The sequence below is a fragment of the Syngnathus typhle genome, linkage group LG10 (genome assembly GCF_033458585.1).
Source record: "Syngnathus typhle isolate RoL2023-S1 ecotype Sweden linkage group LG10, RoL_Styp_1.0, whole genome shotgun sequence".
Taxonomy (NCBI): Eukaryota; Metazoa; Chordata; class Actinopteri; order Syngnathiformes; family Syngnathidae; genus Syngnathus; species Syngnathus typhle.
Genome location: NC_083747.1, coordinates 1,585,799 through 1,610,051, shown reverse-complemented (window position 1 = coordinate 1,610,051; position 24,253 = coordinate 1,585,799). Strand labels below are relative to the sequence as shown.

At 46.2% G+C, this 24,253-nt stretch overlaps 2 protein-coding genes across 2 annotated transcripts; both read right to left on the bottom strand.

Annotated features, from left to right (window-relative positions):
• Positions 1-641: 641 nt before the first annotated feature.
• tlr18 (toll-like receptor 18) lies at positions 642-8,462 on the bottom strand. Its single transcript, XM_061289039.1, has 7 exons — positions 8,306-8,462; positions 5,462-6,460; positions 4,202-5,384; positions 3,338-3,746; positions 1,469-1,599; positions 927-1,097; positions 642-854 (listed from the first exon to the last, which is right to left on the bottom strand). The coding sequence occupies exons 2-7, from the start codon at positions 6,448-6,450 to the stop codon at positions 705-707; spliced, it is 3,033 nt and encodes a 1,010-aa protein (XP_061145023.1). The 5' UTR covers positions 6,451-6,460; positions 8,306-8,462; the 3' UTR covers positions 642-704.
• A 2,180-nt stretch (positions 8,463-10,642) lies between these two features.
• Positions 10,643-22,618, bottom strand: si:ch211-113g11.6 (uncharacterized protein LOC559008 homolog). The gene is made up of 14 exons (XM_061288240.1): positions 22,359-22,618; positions 20,534-20,673; positions 19,921-19,983; positions 19,317-19,412; positions 19,129-19,234; positions 18,093-18,200; positions 17,894-18,033; positions 17,647-17,825; positions 17,452-17,560; positions 17,182-17,389; positions 15,545-15,660; positions 15,158-15,330; positions 14,924-14,979; positions 10,643-14,061 (listed from the first exon to the last, which is right to left on the bottom strand). The coding sequence occupies exons 1-14, from the start codon at positions 22,468-22,470 to the stop codon at positions 13,715-13,717; spliced, it is 1,953 nt and encodes a 650-aa protein (XP_061144224.1). The 5' UTR covers positions 22,471-22,618; the 3' UTR covers positions 10,643-13,714.
• Positions 22,619-24,253: the final 1,635 nt, after the last annotated feature.

Below are 24,253 nucleotides of genomic sequence, written 5' to 3'. Positions count from 1 at the left end.
GGCGGACTTTGACGCAGCCTCACCTGTGTTTGGAGTTTTTTTTTTTTTTGGGCCAACCCGTAAGAGGGATTTACGTTTGGGCGGAGTGCAAACGGGACCCTCGGATAAGGAAGGCGCGAGGTAAACATTGACCCGAACGCTATCGCCGCCTTGTCCGCGTCCCATCTTTCACGGCGAGGGGAAAACTGTGCAAACAACTCCGATAACTCTCTTTCATAGTATCGTTCGATAACCGCCACATCCCTCCGGGCCTGACTGGTTTTTCCCCATTCTTCCACGCCATTTGATGATAAATTTGACACCTACAGCAAAAGATTTCAAAGATACTATATTTTGAAAAGAATGCTGCCAATATGGTGAGAGTAAACAAAGTCACGTGATGTCTGGTGCTCTGTTGAAATGGGGGGCCGGTTTGTTTACCACGTGAGACTGAGCGTGCCGACATGTCGGGACACAGGCCATCCTTTCGGCTTCTACACTTGACCGCGAAGCAGAAAACGTTGGTCTTTTTATAGACTGTGTCGCCATCTGCTGGTCAGTTGGTGTACTGCACACGCAAAGTACTCTGACTTTTCCTTTGCCAGTTTTTTTCCCCTCCTCATGCCATAGACACTGAAAAACTTCAGACGACTACAACTTCATCCAGTTTGAACATTTTTATTAGGATGCAGACAACATAACTTTCACAATGTCTATATTTTGATTTAATTCTTGCAGGTGCCTTCAAAGAATTCATTACAAGCCACAGTGAGCGCCGCAACCAGAACCACAAACTCCTGAAAGTCCAGCTGTTGGTCGCCGTTCTCATCCAGGTCAGACATAATCTTGTCAACGGCGGACGCGTCGCTGCAGCCCTGAAAAACAAAAAGCTGAACGCGACCGTTTTGTCTGATTGGAAGGGGGGGGGAAACAAAATGGCCACTTACGGACATGAAGTCGGTGAGCTCCTCCTGCAGGAGCGTCTTGAGCTCGGCTTTGCTCAGCTTGTGCTTGTCGCCCTCTTTAGACGAGTACGAGTGGAAGATGGTGATGAGACCCTCGATGGCCTTTTCCAACTGACGGCCCATTTTGTCAACACGCTCGGTACCTGCAACACACTAACGCACAATTTAACACAACTATAAAGACTGTGATGGGGGTGGGGGGAACTCACTGCAATCTTGCATCCTAAGCAGGACACATAATTTAAAAAAAAAAAACAACAACCGAGGTATCTTAAATCTATTTCGCCTTTTTCACACAACCACACGGCAATTTCATGCAGAGCACAAAATGGTTTCCAAGTAAATCTTCACATCCTCTCCTAGCTTTCGCCTCTTCACTTTTGGATGCGGTACGTATCCCAGGGGTCAAATCCTGCTCAGCCGTACTCCCTTTCACACTGGTACCACCCAGCCTCTGAAGCCGGGTCGCCATTATCAACCCCGTTCCGCGATACCTTTCAGAATCCGACGAAGTGTAATATTACCGCGACTGCATGCTTTTGCACAGCAACACAGCATCCTGCAATCAGATATTTACACATCAGCGCCGGCACCAAAAATCGGCCAATGGCGACAATTGTTTCCAAGCAGATGTCACGCCGCTTTCCGCCATTACCTTCGATTCAGGCGCCGTACTGCCTTGGCGACCGTTCAGCATTGGTTACCTTTCACATAAAAAAAAGCAGCACAGGGTAAAGTTGGCTTAAGCTTCCAATGAGATGCTTCTGTCCTAATAGGGATGGATGGATGGATGGATGGACGGAGCAGTATGAATGCTCCGATACTACGTCACCGATAACACTTTGTTATATGTATTGGAGCGAATGCCGTGTATTTGATTCAAATGAAATATTCATCACAACCGCAATCCGTAACAGCGTTATCACATATCTCTGTCAGAGAAAAAGAATCGTATTGTTCTTCTCACAGCAACAAAGCATTTTCTTCACCGGTTGGCACCGCGGGACACCCGAGAAGCTGCAACGCGGGGGGTTCGGAGTCATATCACCTCCAAATAAAAGAACGGAAAAAACACAGCAAAGTGAGCCAGCCTCACGCTGAGCAGCCGAGACACCCCCCTGAAGATCTGAATCCACTTTCAGCTCTCTACATATTTTATGAGGGTGCAGAGCACTGGTAGGAAATAAAGGAGAAATTCTTTAAGGAGGCTTAAGATGATTTTTTTTAATCGTCACTTTCAATGATCTCAAACGATGTCATCAGCATAAGAGTACCATTCGACAAAACCTAGAAGTGAGCTGACCTTTTGGAGGTTTTATCAGAGGCAAAGCAGAGACCTGACCACACCCGTCCGTGTGCAAGGTTTTTTTCAGGACATGATGTCACCGATTCAATTCTTACAGGTAGAGATGCGGAAAATATTATTCATTCCTTTGGGCTTTCAGTATATCAATCACAAGTTTTCATATTTTTAAGGATGACCCCGCTTCAAGTTTGAGAAGAAGACAAACATCCCCCCCCTGCCACAAGTTCATTAAATGGCCTTGAAATCTCTTACACACACACCACCTCAAATTAAACAACGGCACACTTTCAAAATGCCTCTTAAAATCTTATTTTCATCATGTTTCTTGAATACAAAGAGAAGCAAACTCACCTGACCACGAAGTTAACAAGCCCAAGTGTGTCCAGCTGGCATGTCATCACTTATGAGCGTTTCGACCTGCAACCTGATTCATCTTTTGAGTGACAACAGCGACCCCTCTGGTCACTGGTGGTATGACGCGTCAGTAAAGTAGCACGTGAATGAAAACGGGAGCACGATAGTTGGTTCGTTTTTATCGTATGAATAACCGCGTTGCAATTCCACATTTTTATTCAAGAAGACAGTAAAAAAATAAAATAACAAATGTCCAGCATTTTACAAATATTAACAGATGTAGAAGTATATTTTAATTCTGCTATGATCCGGAAGCGCCTGATAATTAATTATTTATATATATATATATATATATATCCTCCCGCCAGCCGCGGTGCTCAAAAAGCGTCATATATATATATATATATATATATATATATATATATATATATATATATATATATATATATATATATATATATATATATATATATATATATATATATATATATAAAATATGCATTTCTGATTCTGTATACAAAATACTTCAACAAAGGCAAGGCAATTAATACTTTTCATTTTTCTACCGGTAATAATAACGCCAGTTTATGAATGCAATTTAAGGAGCATGTAGCTTAAGCTGCAAATCTGTTGGCTTCACCAAGCGGGGGTCCAATCCTTTCAGCATCCCGGCATCATGTTCACGTCGGACCTTTTGTCTCCAGACGTTTAGGTTTACCGAGGGAAGTGCCTCACGCTACCACAGGGATTTGTCTTTCGTTAAACACTCCGTCTTTAATGTACTCCGCTTCTCCATCAGGATGGGCCACTTCCGGCTCCCTGACCTCCGTCGTCGACTGGCCCCCCACGGACCATTTCTTGCTTCGGACGCTATCTCTGGTGGGTCTGCCCAAGACGCTCCTCAACTGTGTCCAGAAGAAGGCCTGCTGATTAGCCTGCTGAGGCCACTCCAGGTAGGTCTTGGTGCTCAGCATCTTCTTCAGCTTGCAGTATTTGCTCGGCAAGGAGCTCGGGTCGATGGGCTCCTTCACCACCAGGATGACGTCGCTAAATGTTTTGCCCATGGCTCGCTGCTGAGCAAAGTACAGCTCGTAGTTGCACCACTCGCTGTTCACAAAGTTCCGCGACAGCACAAATATCACCTGCCCAGAGAAACGGGAACAAATCATTTATAAATCAAAAATTGTTTAGTATCCGTGGAAACTTTGCTTGCTAGTCTTAGGAGCAGACATATTAAAGTGGTGCCTTGAGATACGAGTTTAATTCACTCGTGTCTCAAATCATCTATCTGTATTGAAAGTTTTTTTTTTTTTGGTAAGAAAAATGCCACTCAATATGATATAAAGTCCTCTTGAGTTGTTACTTACAAAAGGGACGTAATAAAACTGCCCACTAGGTGGCGATGTTGCTCTAAGTTTATTTCAAACGAGAGGGGGAGACTCGCCATTCCTTCTCTGTGAAGTCAGCATAATGTGTCAAGACTTTATTTTATTTCACTTAAATTCAGTTAATGTTTTTTGCCATCCAATTCTCAAACTTTGAAACTGGTTTCGCTTTGAGGGCACACCAAAAAAAAAAGACAACATCTCAGCCTTACCTTGCGACTGCTCTCGATGTTCTCAATGATGTTGTCGATAATCCAGCGTCCCGGCATGAAGTCCCTCTCGTGTATGCACAGTCGGTAAGGGTTCCGGTTGGTCTCCAGGCACGGCAGCAGATGTTCCCTCACCCATTCGGCGTCCCAGTGGCTGTAAGATATGAAGGCGTGATAGGCGAAAGGTCCGGCTTCTCCGGCGGCTCGCTCCTTGTGTGCTCTGTATTTGGCTCTGATGATCTGATACGTGGCCTTGGTGTACCACGGCAAGTCAAAAATGTAGCAGGTAAGCATCAGGATGAGGATGACGGCCGCCGTGGTGGTCACGCTGATGATGATGACCAGTCTGACGTCGCACGCCACCTCGCTCGGGAGGTATTTGGATATGACCGTGTTGAGAAAAGGCTCCGGGTGGTAGCACTTGTAGTTCTCGGGCCAGTCCGTTAGGTTGACCCGTCCTTTGGCCTTGGTGTCCTCGATGAAAGCATGGAGCTCGCAGGTACAGTGGTACGGGTTGTTCCCAGCTCTCAGGTCAGAGAGTCCGGGCATGAGCTGGAATGATTCCACGCTGATGAGACCAAAAGAATTCCCGTCCAACGCCAACCTGAACAGCGACGGGCTCTCCCACTTGGACGGGATGAACTTGATTTTGTTGTCGCTCAAAAGCAACTCCTTCAGGTTGACGGCCTTCTCGAAGTACCTGACGTTCAGCTGGTCTAGGTTGCACGAGGACAGGTCCAGGAAGTGCACGGTGGTGGGCAGACAGTCGAGGCCTTCCGTGGTGAACTGGTTGTGGTGCGCGATGACCCTGGTGATGTTCTCTTGCCAGACGCAGCCTCGGCTGCTCTGGGCCGAGCCCATCTGGTTGCGACTGAAGTCCAACACTTGCAGCCGGCGGAACTGCCTGGTCAGCGCCGCCAAGTCTCTCAAGCTGACCAGCTCGTTGGTGCTCAGGTTGAAGGTGTGAAGGCTGCTCATGGAGCCCCTGTAGTCGCACAGCTGGTTGAAGACGTAGTCGTCCCGTAGGCGGTTGTTGGAGACGTCGAGGACCTCCACGCCGTTCATCTCCACCCAGGCGTCGCAAGGAACAGAGTTGAAGTAGACGTAGCCGATGGACAGGCGCCTGATGTTGTTGAACCAACTGAAGCGCCAGTCGAAACGCAGGATGTCGGGATTGCTGATGTACCTGAACGACATCGGGAACCGCACGCTTAGCGTTTTAGCCATCAACGAGTCGAGATTTGCCGAGCCGGCGCATCTTACCAGAGATCCAGCGTTTCCAGATGCAGGTTGGTGATGCTGGATTCGGCACCGCTGTCGGTGAACGTCGGCGAGCGTGCAAAGTCGATGTACTGGAAGCGGACCCTCTTGATGGGGGCCTCCTGCAGATTGGTCAGGGCCATCCTCAAGAGGTTCTCGTTGAACTTTCCTCTGTGGAAGACCAACTGGTAGGCCGCCACGCGGCTCAAGCCCTGGAAGATGTCTTCGTCTCCCGTGTAGTAGGAGAACTCAAAGAGGTTGCGGAATTGGATGCCGCCGAAGGTCTTGTTGGCGAGGTCTCGCAATATGTGACGGAGAGTGCCAGGCCGCTGGTCGACGGCCATGTCGAAGCCTATCTGGGCGGTCTGGAGAAGCCGCAGAGTTCCAGGCTCGTAGTAACTTAAATTGGAGGAGCATTTGATAGCGAAGGTGTGTAACTTGATGTTCTTCAGTGAGTCAAAGTCTTCCTTCTTCAAGCCCTCCACCAGAGGGCCACCCAAGGACAGAACCCGCAGTTTGGCCAGCCTTGAGAATCCCTCGGCTAACGTAGCGCGCTTGTAAAGGTTGTTGGACATGTAGAGAAACTTCAAGTTCGGCAGAGACGTCAGCACCGAGGCGGGAATCTCGCCCAGGGAGTTATTGAAGATGTTGAGATGTTCCAGCAGATCGTTGTTCCGGAACGCGTCGTCGTGGATACGCGAGATGTTGTTGAACTGCAGCTTGAGCACGCGGAGGCGAGGCACATGCGCAAAGTCCTCTTGACGGACGGCTTGGAGTCTATTGTAGGATAAGTCGATGTCCTCCAGTGTGGATGGGAAATATCTCCACGGGACGCTCTCCAGCTGGCCGCCCAGGCAATTTGCCACGCGGCCCCCGTCGGAGAAGCGGCAGGGTACGTCTCCCGTGGTGCCGGTTAGCGTCGATGGACTCTGGGTTGGTGACGCGTGTCCTCCGTTGAAGACGCCACTGAGGACGATGAAGGTCCACAACATTGTGACTCACCTGGAGATGTGCAGAAACGGCAATATAATATGATCTTATTAAATCGGGCCCCAAATGGATGGAAAGTGTGGAGAGTGTAATACGGAAAATCATTTCTAATCATCTCTGTTGGGCTAATTAATGTGTCATCAGAGAAAGTGTTGATTTGGAACCACCTCGAGTTGCCATGGTAACCCGCCTCATGTGTGCAATGCCCGTTGGCAAGATATGAGCTCTTGTTTATCCCGTTTCTTTTCCAACCACTTTCTGTTTTTGTCTCCGGCATTTCTCGACCACTTTGCCAGTTGGCACACATTTATCCACTTTGCTCGCGGCTGGAATCTTTCGCCACTCCTTGTCGAAACATTTATGTGCAATTAATCGAAATCCAATTATCATACTTCAAATAACCGTTAACGAGAAATATAAAGAATGGAAACATTATAGTTGGAATATTAAAAAAAACAAAATGGGTGTGTGGGGGGGGGGGGGGGGAATAATAGTTTTTGAAAAATAGACTGGAGAAGTATTTGGCCTTGGCCTGGTTTGTTATTAACTTGCACGGCAGCAGCAGCGGCAGCAAGAGTGATTCATCGGAAGGAAATTTGACGCCATTTATCAGAAGCGGGATTGGTCCGTCCTTACGTGAATGACACTTTGAAATTGCCGCACCTCCTTCAATGGAGTGGCAGCTTGCGAGAAACTAGGTCACATGGAGCATTGTGTTATTGTTTCCCGTCATGTGGCTCGTGCACTGTGGCGAAATGGTAGGTCATTAAGTTCACACTGAAGCTATAAAATGCTCCAGAGGAAATTATTTCCAATGGAACGACCCGGAAATGAGCTTTTGTGACGTTTTACTTCCTTTTACTTTTTTATTATTTATATATTCTTATATACTCTTATTATTTATCGTTTGCGCCTTCTTGTTTTTATGTTGTGTCGTTGACTCGTATGTCTATCGTGTAATATGTCTCGTCACCGCGGGATAGAGAAAACGTCATTTCGGTTTCTTTGTGTGTCTTGACGCGAAGAGATTGACAATAAAGCTGAGTTTGACTTTACGGTAGCACCACTAGAGGCCGCCAAAACGGACTGCTCCTTCTGAGGCACATAACGATAAAGATAATCAATGCCAAAATAATTGTTTCAAAAACCTGCTGTATTACGTGTGACCGTTTGAACTTTCTGCACAAGCAGCATTTGTGCTAGCTAACCTGCGCGTGATACCTAACAGCATCCTGTTTTGATGGCTGCTTATCTTAAGCACCATCTATAAGCAGACGGCAACTTGCAACGCCGCGTCGTCAGATCTTGTTATGATGTCAGGTTCGTTGAAATATTAGCGTGTCAGAGCTTATCTTTTCTTGAGGTTTAGCTTTAAATGTTTTTTTTTTTTTTTTTTGAATTGCTGCTGGCAACGTGCGAGTCGTGCTTGTTGCTCAATCCACCCGCCCAACGAATGATTGAAGTAGAGTTGACTCGGTCACAACCATTCATTCATTCATTTATTATTTATTTTGTTGTTGTTTTTTTCAAAATACTTACAACTTTCAGCTTCAAGATTTTACTCTAATATATATTATGTCTTTTCCTCAGACATTTTATTTTCCTTCTAATAAAAAAACCAAATATTTTCACAGCAGTTAAGCCAATAAAATAAACACTGGAAAAATTCATAGGAATGCCTAAGTCACTTATCAGTCATTTATTTTGGACTAGCCCCGTCCGTCTTTAAGCCGCGTTATGGCTTGGAGCCACCAGTTGTGCAACACTACTCCGACTCACATGTGCGTCCATCCATTCAACAACAACAACTCAAATGATGATCGAGTTGCAGTAATTCCCGTCTAAAGTTAAACTCACCTTCTCAGACTCGGTCGGTCAGTTGCTTTCTCTTTCTCCCTCAGCCGTGGTCGCTTGTTTGAATCGGGGCCGTGTGTCAGAGCAGTTTGTATCTATTGGCCGAGCTTACTCCCTTATGTCCTCATGCTCCCTCCTCTGCGTGTGTATTGTGTGTGTGTGCGTGTGTATTGTGTGTGTGTGTGTGTGTATTGTGTGTGTGGTGTTCAGGAATGAGGAACAGCCTCAAAAATGTGACTTGGTTTTTTTTTTTCCCTCGCTCTGCTGACTTTACACAGACAATTGAAAAGTAGAAGTATTGCCTTGCAACACCCAAACGTGCTTTATTTTTGCCATGATTCGATTTTGTAATGTATTAATCACAAAAGCACGAGGAAATTCTCTCCTTTACAACATTCCCAGTGAAACTTTCGGTTTGGTGAGGAAAAGACTAGACTGATTGACAGAATTAAAAAAAAAAAGCCTCGAATAATGTTATTACCGTAATTTTCGGACTATAAATTGCACCGGAGTATAAATCGCACCAGCCATAAAATGGCCAAAAAAGTGAAAAAAAAAACATATATATGTATGTAAGTCGCTCCTGAGTATAAGTCGCCCTCCCACCCAAACTATGAAAAAAACCCGCGATTTATAGTCCGAAAATTACGGTATGCTAAAATATATGCCGATGTGATTGTGCATTGCAGAATAATTAGTGAGCAGCGTTGTATGTATAATACTATGCACGCATTAATAAGAAATTTTTTTTGAACACAATCCATGGCGCAACAAATGTAGATTTACAGGCATATATTCTTTATCCTCTGCGAAGAACGGCTAATATTACCGCAGCTCATTTCATTGGGGAAAATAACAAATTTTGAGTTACAAGCACAGTCGCAGAACAAACGATACATCAACACTAGCCCTGATGACGCAGGCGTCCCGTTTTAACTTCTAGACGTTAGTTTTCCATGTGACTCATTTTGTTTCTCTCCCTATCAGTGACACACGTCTGCCAGGTTGTTTTGACATCCATCTTATCGTTATCAGTTTTGTCTCACGCATGCTCGGCTTACGTCTTCCATTGTTCTCATCTTTGTTTAGCTAACTCACCGGTTCCTATTGCAGTTTATGCAGCATCAGCATGGTCGATATGAATACAAGTCATCTCGTTGTGTTCGAGAAGAACCTTTGACATTCAACATGCACCGCACATTTCTTCATGAATATACTGTAGTCCGTACCGGAATCAAATATTTGGGGGCGGGTACTGGCGGGAAAGGTTGGGTGTGGATCATTAACCAGCCACGCTAAAGGTCAACGTGTTCTTCGTTCGGAGACGTCCGACCTTCATTGGCCTTTTCCTCCAGACTTGTTCACTTCAAACAAGCTCTTGTGTCGGAACCAAGAGTATTAAATGCGGGTCTGAGCAAAATGGCTCTGAAAATTGTATCATGTTTTTCTTGACAAACCGATAGCACAACATAGCAGAGCAGCCTCGTCGTACAGGGACATTCCTCTGAGGACAGAAATGTCGAAAATCTGGACCGAGAGGGTCATTAGTTTGAAAAGGTCGTGGAGAAAAATGTCCCATTAAAAAGGCCCTGTCTAAACAGAAGAATGGCTTTTTAAGTCCTAAAACCTGTCCCCCAAAGATTGCGACAGCAGGGCACAAAAAGTTGGTATGCAAAACGCTCATTTAGCAGCAACACCTGGCAGCAACAACAACCGACCTGTTGTCGGGCGGGCGACACACCTGATGGAAACAAAGACGAAGATTCACGCTCTACAATTTAGCCCTAATGAAGCCTTTTGAATTCATGTTAAGCAACATCAGGCACCTTCTCAAAGTGGAAAACAAATTCAATTGAGGATAAGTGCTTCTGTCCGTAAATAAATGAATAATAGATAAGATCGACGTGACTAATAGATAAGATCGACTCGTGGCGCAACCGCTTTTCAAAGCTCTTTGTCTTTTGAAAGTACCTTGAACTTTCCTTTGGCATTCGGATTGAGGTGATTCTTGCCAGCAGATGATGATGGAGCACCCCCGATGCGAGAAGCCTTTAACCATTTTGTAACCTTAGCAGTTGCCACACAGCACGTCGGCTTCACGCTGGCCGCGATCGTCACATGAGAAAATATCGATATTTGACCTTTCTAGAATAAAACTAAGTTACTGTTGTTGGGTAAGAGGGGAGATGATATGGGGCAGAAATTGGTTCCCAGTTTTAAAATCGAATGTTGTTCGAGCTCGCGAGCTATAGTTAGCGAAATAGCTAGCTAGCTGTAACTCAATATAGCTCCATCAATGGAAACGTAAAAAACGAAAGGTCACTTAAAGTTCTGGTGTTGTCAAGTAAAGAACATCTTTTTGTTTATAGTGTAGTCACATTTTATTAATTTTCACCGCACATGTCGAGGTTAACACATGTCAATAAGGATTTGTTACATGAATATCTATTGCACCAGATATGAGCTTTTAAAAATAATAGCATCATTAATATATTATGACGAACATGAGTACCGTAGAAAGAGTCGGACACAAAAAAAACAAGACAGCGGGCACGTTTCACGTACATCACTCGAGACCTCGGAGCAAAACGACAGCAAGCCACCTCATCCGCATAAACACGCCGCGAAAAGGAACGTAACAAAGATGGCGGGCCGGCAGCCATTTCAAGATGCTTGGAATCCAAATCTGACGCTAGCAGTAACCAAAGCAACACATGTGGTTGAGCGAATCCGTTTGTTGAGTTTGTATTTGGACCACACGCAGGTCCTGACGCGACTACTTGCAGCACTGAGGCTTCGTGGCTAGAAAGAAGCTTGTATCAAAAAGCTTAGGTTGAACTTAGTCGTCGGAGAGATACGTGACGCGGGTAGCCGGAGGTGGGAATAAGTTAAAAAGTCCAAAATAATTCTGAAATCTGAAACTCCACATTTGAAGTAAATCTCAAATTATTTTGGCAAAAATCGAGTTCATGAGGTGGCTGCCGCTGCACTGGTTAGTTGCCAGGTTTGTGCGCAGTACATACAAAAATTTACTTTTCTTGTCACATCATCACGAAATGCAGATTTCTTTAAAAAAAAAAAAAAAAACGTAAACAGACAAGACTTGTCAAGTCACGTAGTTCAAGTCGGTCATGAATACCAAGTTTAAGTCGAGTTTATCATATTTGGCCAGGCAAGTTCTAGAATTAGCAACTTAAAAACCCTGTAAAGTGAAAATAAATGTTGTTTAAATGTGACACAACTAAGAGGAATGTTATAAAAAAAAAAACCATGCCAAATTTTGATGATTTAAAACAAAAAGGATGTAAAATGAGAATTCAAAATGCATTTCTTCTGAATAAGCAAAATCTCACTCCGCCCAAAAATGCCTTCAATCTTGTCGAGAATCTTTTTTTAGTCGGGGGGCTTGTCAGTGACCTCACCTCCCTGCTCAGGAATTTAAATAATGACTCTGAGCTATAAATTGTAGCGTGCAGGAAAGATTTATGGAATGTAGGGAGAGCTAGCAAGCTAACAGTATGCTGTCATGCTAGCAAAAGCTGCCAGATAACCATTTAGGTAAACAAAGGTGCTTAAGCTTTTCCTGGGCACTGTTTTATCATTTAATTATAATTGACTATAATGCCCATAATCTAGTACTACTGTCTTTGCATGTTTGTAGCAATTCGGAAAAAAAAGATTTTATTTTTAAATTAGAGATACATTTCGGAATCCACTTTACAGGGTTTTTAAGTTTGACTCAAGTCATCAGACTCAAGTCCCCCCCCCCCCGAAGCCGGCAGCCATTTGATTGGATTAACACAGTTATGGTTTACATGCATTAAAAGGCAGAAAATGTTGAAGATGTTGGCTCAATGCAGCTTTTTACCATTCGACCTACTTTTAAACGCTTTCGATATCGTCGCCGCACCGCCAGCGAGCAAATACGGCCGTCTCAATTCGCACTGCTCGTAATCTCAAATAAATGTAGAGCGCGGCGAGCCGGCTCCTAATTAGCTATTAATGACAGCCGGGCCGCAGCGGACGACTCGACACGACCGAATGATAATTTGTCGGCGCTCTGGAGAACATTCTAATCCGCTACACGACTCTTCAGTCAGAGACGTAATGTTCTTTCAAGCTCAACGTAAAGTCGGAGACGAACGTACGTGAAGCTTCTGTCCAGGGACTAGCAAGTTTGTTTTTTTATCGCAGCTTTAAAACCAATAAGAGAAACTAACAGTTATATATCACATTCCAACGATGCCGTTTTAAAAAGAAACATCGAGACAAACGCTCACGTAAAGAGGCAGCAATGGTAGAAATCAGCACTGCAGGCAGCAATAAAATACGGAACATCACAAATCGAAACACAAGCCTTTGTTTTTTTTTTTCTCCTGGTAAAAATGTTGCCCTTGTAACGAGGTTTGCGTAAAATCACTATTTTCGACACCTTGATCGCATCTTTGCGTTCTTCATCTTAGTTTGAAAGGCTTCGGCGATGATCTTGTTCGACTTTGGCCAATCTGAAAAACGGACTTTTGGTTTTCGTCATCCATAGGCGCCTTTCTGCTCTTGCTAACTTTGCGAAGGCGTTTTCGCACTTGATGTAGTCAAAGCTGTGACCAAGGTGTCATATCTGATGGCGTCTTGTTAAAAAAGATGCCGCAAAAAAAAAAAAACGTCCTTGTCTGAAGAGGAGGTGCTGAGACACAGTGATGGTCGGCAACGAGCTCTCGCTCATCCTCGTGACTTCCTGTCCGAAAAATAGATGACTCTTCCTCCCAGCGATGTTGCCCGAGTCCCAGCGATCGCACTCTATTTGCACAGACTCCAAAATTGTGCTTAGGAGTTGATGTCCCAGAAGTATTAAAAACTTTTTCTTTTTCTTGAAAACTACCAATGAGATGTGATGCAAGATGTCTGATATAAGAGCAGTCGTAAAGCTTCACATATCCACAAAGAAGCACAATCTAAGTCAAAAGATCCAAAGAAACCATCGTAAAGAATCGGCCTGGCATTGATGTTTTCTTTTCAACCCCGTCGGATAGGTTTGGTTAGTGCGAGAGGGATGGTTCACAAAGAGTCATCATCGGCGCTGGTACTAAATGTAGGTGGGACCGCGTAGCGATTTAAAATCTCCAAGTCATTAGCAAAAAGCTGAATTTTAGATGATGTCACAAATGGGGACCCTCGTTTGAAGATGGAAGACAAATTCCATGTTCGAGTTTTGGGTACTGATTCGAACGTGACCAAATGGGGTTCCCCGACTTTTTCGGTCCGAGGATTCCTTCCGAAGATACACTCTCCCCAAAGGACCTTCTCATCATCCGAATGAAAGAAAACTACCATGCGTGATGTTTTGTGAGCCAAACCTCCCGTATATCCTGTTACTGGGAGTCATTAAGGATACGTGGTTAGCGCTAGCCACGGTTAATGAAGCCAAACGGCGGCCGCGGCCAGCAGCAGCGACGGCCCGACGGTCTTGGCCAGCGAGGCGGCCAGCAGCCGGCCGTGGTTGACCACCTTGAAGGAGATGACCTCCACCTTGAAGCCGTCCTCGGTGGCCATGCAACGGAAGACGCCGTCCCTCAGGGGCGTGTCCAGCGCCGGCCCCAGGACGCAGAAGTCGCCGGAGAAGAGGCAGGGGTAGTTCTTGACGCAGTTGTCCTTCTCCCAGCGGTAGGTGGCGTGGAAGGAACGCACCGGGCAGGGCAGGAAGATGGAGGTGTTGGAAGGCACCAACACTTCTTTGGGGGAGGTGCGACGCAGCTTGAGGGCTGTTGGAAGAAAGATGCTCTATGCTCACTTGTTAGCGATGGTTTAACCTATGAGTCATTGAGTGTGAAATCACCAGAGGTGGGTGGGAGTAAGAGTTTGTCAAGTTTCTCGGCTTAACCTTCGGAAAATCAAGCAAGTCGAGTCCCCGTTGAGTTTTAAGCAAGTCGTGGGAAGTCATGCCTAGGGTTGAATCGTAAATGAAAGAACGTGTGACGGAACTCATTTCGAATGACCATCCCTGAACTCCCTGACAGCTAAACACCGACGGAATGTCAACTAAAAAAACAACATTTGAGTCCTTATCACCTAAAAACAGAAGTAATATTTTCCTCTTTAGCTTGAGCAATGCTCTATTTGGAAGAACAGCTCATTAATTGCTTCGTCGTTTCTGAGCGGGCTTTTTTTGGGGGGGGCTAATAAAGTCATTGAGTTGAGGAAACGGCTGTAAAGCAATTAAAGCGCCTCGGCTGCATAAATACAAAGACTCCGAAAGTCACAGAGGCCGCACTGCGTCAATTTACAACCCGGGAGACCAAACACTATCAATAAAAGTGAGTTGTTAAACTGTAAAATCAGAACAACACGCTGTTTATGCGACAAAAAAATGCGGAGGGGTAAAAGACCGATTTCCGAGAAGTGACAACGCACGTCATTGATGTCAACGAGTCCACAGTGGCTTTCTATAGATGTGGAAAAACGAGCTGGCGGATGCTTGTCGCCAGTTGCGTTCTGGATTCCGAACTTGACCCGATCCCGCCTGCATGTTTTTCCGACTCAGCTCAATTATGTGATACTCATCTTTGGCCCGCCGGTTTAATTAAGATACAGAGAGAGCAGATAAAAAAAAAAAAAAGAGCTCACCAGCAGCCTCCCCGCAAACCGACGAATTGGATTGGTCCAGATTCTGAATCAGCGACCTGTTCCGAGAGAACACACAAAGGACAGATTGCTTTAAAAGGCTCTCGGAACGTAATTAGAAGCCTTGCGAGTGTTCTTTAGAAACAGCAAGACACTCCTAAATTGCTGCATGGACATTTTATGGAGGAAAAAGCGTTAAGGACCGAGCGCTGTATGGCTTTGAGTGTGCCGACATACCCAGACGTGACGTTATATCCCGGCGGGATGGCGATGCACCTCCTCCTGGCCTTGTCCCAGCCGCAATACGGATCCCGGGAGAGGATGCATTCGCGGCACGTGTCGCCGTAGCGACCGCAGTCGGCCAGCGGCAGTCGCTGGACCTCCATCGCCGTGGCAACGTACAAGTGACCCTACGGCGAAAGCGCGCCCACCTTTAACATCCAATGGCTTTGCAATTCATTGCTTTTTTTTTTCCAATCTAGCTAAGAGCCGTCTTGTTTTCAGACGGTCGTCTGGTTTTAGCGGCAGCTTTGTGAAATCTCGAACGGAATAGCAAGTAGCCTCATCCATCTCTGTAAGAGCATAAAATATTGATTCACAAGATAGCAGAGTGCCCCGACGTACCTTTTGGGGGTTGATGGCCATGTTGAGGACAGGCCCCTCATTGCGGAACATGGAGTACTGGGAGATGATAAACACCCCTTCGCTGCTATGAAGAACTTTGAGGACCTTTCCTTGTTCTGTTGGCGAAGAGAAAGCAGACGGAACTTTTGGAACATTTCCATTCGTAGGTGGAAGTGCACCTACGCGTTCACATTTTTACATCTAAATGTTCACCCAACCATCGAATAGTTTGCTAGCTCAAGGCTAAGACGTAACGCACAGCTAGCATACAGCGTACAACCGCTACGCTAACACCACCTGCCTGAAATGACACAACAGAGACCGAAATCGGCCTAGTTTCTCACAAAAAACGTAGATTAGAGCCGAAGCATTTGATTTGTAGCGGTCCGACGAATAATCCCAGAGGGAATATTTGTGTAATCTGTCCTTTTTTCTCCCCGTTGCTTCTTTCTTTCATTCGACAATGAGGCCTTTCATCACATTCCCAGCCTGAGCTGTCCTAACTTTTTTTTCTCCCTCAAACGTCAAAAACTCTTTTGATAAGGTTTTGGAACGCTCGTTTTATCCGCTTTTATTCTATTTCCGGCTCTGTTATCAAGATAGCGGATCAGTAGCAGCAGCAGCAGACGGGGGTGAAAACGGGTGACAGTGCAGAACTTCACTTGAGCTGCTGAGTGGACACATTGGGTTTAGTCCAGCAACGGTTTTTATTTGAAAGCTTGCACTCTTGGAGAAAAAGCCCAAAAGTTACATTGGGGGCTTTAGCTCGGGCGGCCACTTCAACTCTTTGAGAAATTCAAACGGCAACGGCGCTTTGGTCGTGACGATAATCTCGCATAGATTAGAAACAAACCTTTTCATATGGTTCTAAATCCTCCCGATGGCCCCCTTGTGGCCAACTCCTCCTCACTAAAACACTTTTCGATCTCTCTTTTGTGACCGTATATGCTTTTTGTAACGTCAGCAACATTTGGAGACAAACTGATTTCTTTTAGCCTCCGTCGTTAAACCGACCCGTAAAATTCGGTTCGACTGTGCGTGGACATGTCAAGAAGCTTTTTGAAAGTTTCGATTCTTGTCCTTCCCAGTCGCCCGTCGATGTCGATTGAATTTGGCGTCATCCCGTTTACGACGGTGTGACTTCTTGGCCGTCGATTCAATTTCTTGCACGTTGGGTCGTATCACTTGTTTTCCCCCATCAGATCGTCTCCCTCACTGCCACACTTCATTCCGCCGACAGCAAATTGTTTTCCCGTCGGCTATTTTTAGCCAGTCTCTCATATCGGACTGACGGCGCTGCGAAATTTGCTTGCAGACTCTTAAGCCGATAGATGTGACATCTCCCGTGTACACCAGAGCGGCGGGAGAGTCATGTGCACATACGACTTGTCATTGTTGCCATGGTGATCTCCCTCAGGCGCTAGGCAATTTTGTCGGTCCGTCTCAGAGCCGCCGCCGCGGCGGCTGCGTGACGTGCATGTTTGATCACGTCCAAATCAAATATCAGCTTGCTCGTGGTACAGAAAGATGATGAATGTCACGGACAAGAACTGACTTAAGAAGAACTCGCAAGAACTGCTTTGTTCTTCCCAAATCTAATTTTGTCTTGAGCGAGTCTAAACCGACACCAGCGTTACCTGTTCCAAGGTAAAGAACACTGTAGTGCTCATCGTTGACGGCCAGGACGATGTCGGCGACGGTGTGCGTGATTTGGTCGTCCGTCGGCAGGTCCAGCGGGGCCACGCCCACCGGCCGGATCACGTCTTCGATTTCCGGGTGGTATCGGATCACGCCCAGGTTTTTCAGGTCATTCTGGCTGGCTGCCGAGGAATTCTTTCGAACGCACTGCGAAGAGACCAAAACGGAATCGGAATCGACTCGCGAGTGCCGGAACCGCAGACGCTTACCATGCCGGGTCGATTTCCAATGAAGGAGTTGCTGTAGCCTTTCAGCTTGGACGTGGAGAAAGCCTGGTCGATGTCTTCTATGGAGTAGGCGCAGATCACAGTTCTGCCCCTGGAAGAGAAGGTCCAAAACACGCAAGACGGCCCGATTGACAGATGATCGAACGTACAAGAGATCGGATTCCCGTCGGTGCTCACCAGGCGTTGGAAAAGAGCCCGTACATTACGCCGGCCCGCTTGTCCTGTGCGGTCAGAACCACCGCCTGCTTCATGCTGTTGTACTGCTGCTGAGTGTTTCCGGCACCGCACATGACCCGCGCCTTCATGAAGGTGGTCCACGAGTCGGCCAGCAGGTGTTTGATCCCGCCCTCGTCCACCTGTAGAACAAGAACATTGATCCAAAAAATGTCTCCTCTTGACCCAAAAGGTCATTCCGGAATATTACCGTGCAGATACGTCCGATGCGAGCCCGGTATGGCTCCTCGTCCACTCGGGCGGTCTTGTTGATCTCGCTGAAGAAAAAATAGATCTCCTCCTTGTACTTGAGGGAAGACGGCATGATGGCGGCTCCGGCAAACTGAGGGTCTGAGATGATATAAACATCACACGCGGGATCTTGGACCAGCGCCTGTCCTCCTACTTACTCAGCAACCAAACATTTTCCGTCTTCAGGAGCTTCTGGGGCCCAAAGGTCCGACGTATGGAGCCGACGTGACCGCCCACCGCCGACATGGCCGAATACAGGCTCCCATCTGAGAGCAGAAGCGCATCAGCAGATAAGCAAAGGCCAAAATGGTGCCTGATGGATGATGGAGGGAAAATGTGGATGCAGAGACTCAACATTAAACACAGAAGCCCCCCGGGGGGCTTAACGCAGTAAAGATGAAGTAGATGAAGACGAAACACAGCCAGGCTGAAGAAGGCAGCAGCCACCGACACTCCTTTTCAGTTTCCATAGCGATCGTCACTAAACCAGAAATAATCCAGAAAGATCAAATGTCATCGAATTTGACCTAAACGCATGCCTCAAAAACTCACTGGGATCCCTATAGAGGGAAAATAAAGCTCTTCTAAATTCCACAGACTCGACTGAGGAGCTGAATTCATTGCGTTCTGTGACCAAGCTTGTAAATCAATCAGAATACCAAATCAATAATCCCCTTTGAGATGAATCGAAAAGAAATCCTCCAGACGTCTCTCCTCTGCATGCATATTTCATGCTTGATGTCAATGCTTTCATTTGACTTCTCCCGTCTTTCTGGCGTCTTCGCCTCCAGTCGGCCATTTTAAAAATGACTTGGAACTCGCGTCACCGCACTTTTTACAATCGTCCGGCCGATGAGACCACATGACACGCATCGTACAAAAATACGCTGGTGGTGTCATAGCGGTTAGCCTCGCTAGCATCTGGTTAGTCCTAAAATATTCATACCGGCGGCGAGGAACGAGGACAACGACGCAAAAGTGGAACTCGGTCTTCGTAGTGGACGAGCGTTCAAATCTCGTTCGGTTAATAAGATGAAAATGAGAAGCGAGGAAAGAAAAATACGTTGACCTTGCGAGACTGATGAGGAACATCTGCTCGTTATTCGCTCCAGCGGACGAACAGAAATGCTTTTCTACGCGGCTGTGACGTCGACGGCGTTCGCTCGCCGCTACGCCGCACACGGGTCGCTTTACCTGCGGGCAGGGTGATGGACTTCTGCGAAGGGTACGGCGGGGAGATGTCGGAGGGCGACCCGATGGGCCCCACGCCCTGGATGTCGCTCAGCACTGTGTCGTTAACCTGCGCGGACACGTTTGGCGTCATCGGCGGGTTGCGACAGAAATACAGCCAGACGTCCTCGGGAAATTCCCACGGCGCTTACCAGCATCCAGCAGCGGGGACTGCCGGCATTTGTCCCGCACACGATGAAGGTGTCGTTGACCTTCTCAATGACCGTGATGAAGTTGTCGCACTCCAGCTGCGAGGCAAACGGACGAACAGGAGTCAAAACAATGACGCCGAGTCTGAAGATAGGCCGGGATGCAAACATGAGGATGAGATCGGATGGACCTCCCTTTTCTTTGGAACTCGGCCATTTATTGTGAAATGGATTTTGGGTTCGACTCAAGCCGTCATCCTGAAGACAGACAGCGGGCCGGGCCGCCCCTCGTCTTCCCCCGACTCATCTCATCACAAAGCTGCAAATCACGCTTCGACACCTCCGCCGCCTCAGGCTGGATTTATTTCACTCGTTTCGCAAGAATCCAAATAACACGGTCAGCAAAGGATGCCCTCGCGAAAAGCGAGTTGAGAGCTTCGAAATAACACCAATGACATCATCGACTATCATTGCCTTGGTGTTGATGAGAAAAAAGCCCTCAGGTCCCGAAATGATCCATAGAGGTCATGACAAATGTGGTAGACTGGAAAGTTCTGATGATGAAGATGCACGTTGAAGCCTGGAGGAGAAGAGCGAGCGCTTTTACCTCAAGAGGCGCCGCCTTGGCCTTGCAGGTGTCGATGGCGGTCTGGTCCGACGGTGCCGGGATCTGTTGGAAGGGTTAGCGAAGTGCGCCGGTTAGCATCTGTGTGTGCTAATTGACGAGTATTACCGTATTTTCCGGACTATAAGGCACACCTAAAAACCTAAAATGTTCTCATAAGTGTGCCTTATAGTAGTCCGGTGCGCCTTATATACGGACCAAATTCCTAAATTGAAACTGGCCCGAATCATTGTGTCATGAAATCAATCATAAGTGGCCCGCTGAAGACTATGAATCATGAATCAAAAAGACTATGGATTATTATTTTGTGATTATAAACTGATTTGTTACGTCTGAAGTTGAAATAAAAAAGATAAAATGGAGAATGATTTGATTTGGATTAAAAATCTGACATGATGCATTAATGGTGCGCCTTATAGTCCGGAAAATACGGTAGTTGACCAAATTGTAAAATCGAGCTTCTGAACATCAAGCACTTCCCTCGTCGTACTCGTTAGCATGCCAATTCTTAGCGTGTTGGAATTGATTTCATATTTACAACATCATGAATCATGAATGAATAAATAAATAAATAAAAGTGTGCGCATTAGCTTACCTGCACGTCGCGTACGCCTCGGTTGCTAAAGGTGAGCACGTAGATGATGGCTTGGCCGCCCACGTAGAGCATGTCGCTGCCTTCCTGGTGATACATGCTAATGTAGTTCTCGGGTTTGTCAAAGTGGAAGCGAGACGGTTCTGTTGGGGGGGAGATAAATATTCAACGATCACTTGGAGCGCTATAAATGATGATTTGCCATTTACATGCTGAATAATTCCCCTTTTTGTAAATGAACCCTTGAAAGAAGATAAGCAGGAGAATGAATGTCGGGAGCTGTCATGATTGCCGTGCTCATTAAAAATGTACAATGGTACAATTGTGCCAGGTCCTTACCGAAATCTTTCAGCGCTTAATGAGATTCTCAAGGGGGGGGGGGGGGTTAATCAGCTAGGAGGGCTACAAAGACAAATATCTTTATAAGCAAGCCGTAATGTAACAAGGGAAATTCATCGTGGCCCAAACTTTTGGCCCAGAAATAGTTCAGCTATAGCATTTGCGAGTCCGACAAAAAACTCTGCAATAATATCGTTCCGTAAATGTGTCCATCAATATAATATATGATACGGACACATATGGTCCGATATGGATCATGTGTCCAGATAAACCAAAAAATAAGGCATGCTCAAATTAAATTATTAATCATCAAATTATCTTCCCCCATTAAAATGAATGCAAAAGCCATTCATCTGTTCCGGTCCCTTCAACCAACATTTTTTGGGCAGAGGATAAAGAATACATGCCTATGTGGATTGTGTCATTGTCTGCCTACATGTGTTGCCGCACCACTACACAATATATTGTATGTTTAAATTGAAGTGGGAATGGCAGTAAGCAGCTTAAAGCGAGCACTTAGTTTCTTTTTGGAAGAATTGTTCCTCCTGGTTTTCATAAAGCAATGCAAATATCCATCTGACCTGGTCGAGTGAGGACACGTGAGGACTTGACGCCTCTGTAAGCTCCTCACATCTCCTTCTAAATGCTTCACCTTGTCGTCTGCTGGAATTGTGCACTGTGTGTGTGTGTGTGCGCGCAAGCTCTGCATTGCAATGAATGTTGACCGCCTTGTACGTCGTCTTTCGTAGCGTATTTGTCTACGCTCATTTTAGGATTGGGGGAGGTAGATGATCCAGAAAATCCACATCCAGCCCACACACACACACACACCACCTCCATCAGACATTAGCAGGATGTGTGAGGTGTAAAAATGTGTGAGTGGAATAAATAACGACAAAGAGGACGGGAGGGGGGGGGGGGCTCCACACAATCCTTCTCCCCTCCTCCACGCACACGCTTAAACACACACGTGCACACACACACACAGATGGGCGTGCATGTGCATTTCGTGTTCTTTTATGGCTGGCGTTGGTTGCTGCAGCCGCCTCGCTGGTCCCCGCATTGCAGCCCCGCAAGGACGCGGTCGGGAACAGCGCGCCGCCTCCACACGGCCATATTTCACGTCAAGGGTGCAGCCTTTCGTGTGTGTGTGTGTGTGTGTGTGTGTGTGTGTGTGTGTGTGTGTGTGTGTGTGCACGCGCCTGTGATTGACAGGCGTCTCGGTGCGCTAATTGCGAAAGCGCGCACGAAGCAGCCCGCGTGCCGCTTGAGGTTGGCTCAGGCAAATCTTCACAATATTTCTCGCGTCACGTCGATATTGTTTTCTTTTTTTTCCTCCAGCATTTAATTAATTGAATTGACTTAGAAGCAGCTGGGGGAGGGGCCATGTTAAGAACTAATCCATTTGCCTCCCAAACTCATTTGGTGGATAAAATGATTCAAAAGTGGGATTAATGCTTTTCGATAAGAACAAGACAGCTGTGCTTACCGTGCACCACAAATTTCAGCCTGGCCGGCTTTGCCATCACAGCCGCGCCAAAAATCCCCGCCAGAAGGAGGAGGACGTGATGATGGAGTGCGGTCCGCATCTTCACGCTCATCGTCGATCAAAAGACACCTCCAAAAATGGAGAGGAATGATGAAAAAAATCAAAATCCCAGCCTTGGAATTGCTCCTCGGTGTTAGCTTCCTTCCTTTAGCGGCTCTGTCGCGTCCTCAGTGCCCGATGCTGCCGGCTGATGACTTGGATGAGTGGTGGCGAGATGAAGAAGAAGAAGCTCCACCTCGCAGAAGCTTGGCAACAATTGGCTGCACCACACGCACACACACATGCACACACTACCTGTTGATAAGCTTTTAATGCAAATCGCCTTAAAACGGCATCGAGAAAAACCTGCTTGTCATTTGCACATATTAAAAGTTTAGCTAATAATCATGTGGCGTATATATGCCTGCTAATGTAGATATAATTTTTTTTTCAACACTAACGGTGACGTCATAGCGGCGAGGTCGAATGCATCGTCAAAAGCATGCTATTGTGAATTAATTTATATTTTGCTGTTGTTGCAGTGACCAAATCAAACGTTTTCTTCTCCTGGAGGCTCTGCAACAAATCTGAGGAAGATCTCCTGACAGGTAGAACATATTTGGATTGTCATTATTATGGATGGACTATATAATTCATGTTTTAAAAAAAAAAAAAAAGGAGGGGGGTCTATGACCTCATTTGGGCTCATCATTGGATGTGATCATTTGAGCCACTAGATGGCAGCAGCATCAACATTATGATGAGTCCCTTTCCTCTGATTGGTTACTCAATTGGTTTTGCTCATTAGAAAAGAGTCATTTTGATTCCCAACCAAAGACGACACCATTTGAATGCTAAAGTGTGTTAGATCGTATTATTGGACAAATAATTAGTGCACGGATATGTACATTTATAATCACACACTTTTTGCATAGTGTACTTTCGATTTCTTCTTCTCACTTGTAATTCGGGTCTTCATTTGCAAATGGTCCCCGTGGCCGACCTGGGTGTGAGGTCTTGCGTGTAGCCACTCTGAAGGGGCCAAGGCCACTAAATCCAACCCTCGGACGCGCCGCCTCCAACGGGAGCTAGCGGTCGTATTAAAATAGGCAATTCACGCGGGCCGGGCCGGCAGACAGACCTATGGAACAGATTGAGACAGTTGAGAGGTAATCCAAAGGGTTTTAAATCCCCACTCCTGCACGTGATTATAGGATGTTTTTCATTTTTCTAGGTTATTACTGCCCGGGGCATGAACGTGCTCTCAGGCTGCTGCTGCTGCTGCTATCTCGAAATATGAGCTCAAAAGACAAAAATAGTCCTCAATAAACTTACTAATAGAATGTGACGAATCCAAACGTTTTTTTTGCTTCGGTTCAGTGGACTTTGTGCTGCTCTTTTTGGTATGAGCGCCTTGGTCACTAGAGGGCAGCACGCGGATATATTATTGCACATGGCTATTACCTGTCTACATGTGTTGCTCCATCGTTTGTGTTCCTATATCCGTCATCCCACCTTTTCACTAGCTCATCAATGATGTTTCCTATTATATGTTAGCATTAAGCTAGCAGACGCGACGTGTAAATCTCTCTGTCTAGTTTGACAGTGAAATGATCTTAACAGCTTGAAGTCTTGATACATATGAAGTATCTCTTTACATAACACATGAAACCTACGAGGTCTAAATTCCGTAAAGGTCCCCAAATGGTCTTGCATCCTTGCTGTTGTGCAGGCCACTTTGGCTCTCCGTTCCAAGTCCACCGAGTGCAGATTAAGTGCTTTGCTTATGTAAGCCGGTGTGCTTCCCTTTGTCACTAACAACAAAACAATCTCACCGCAGGAAGATTTGCTTTTAA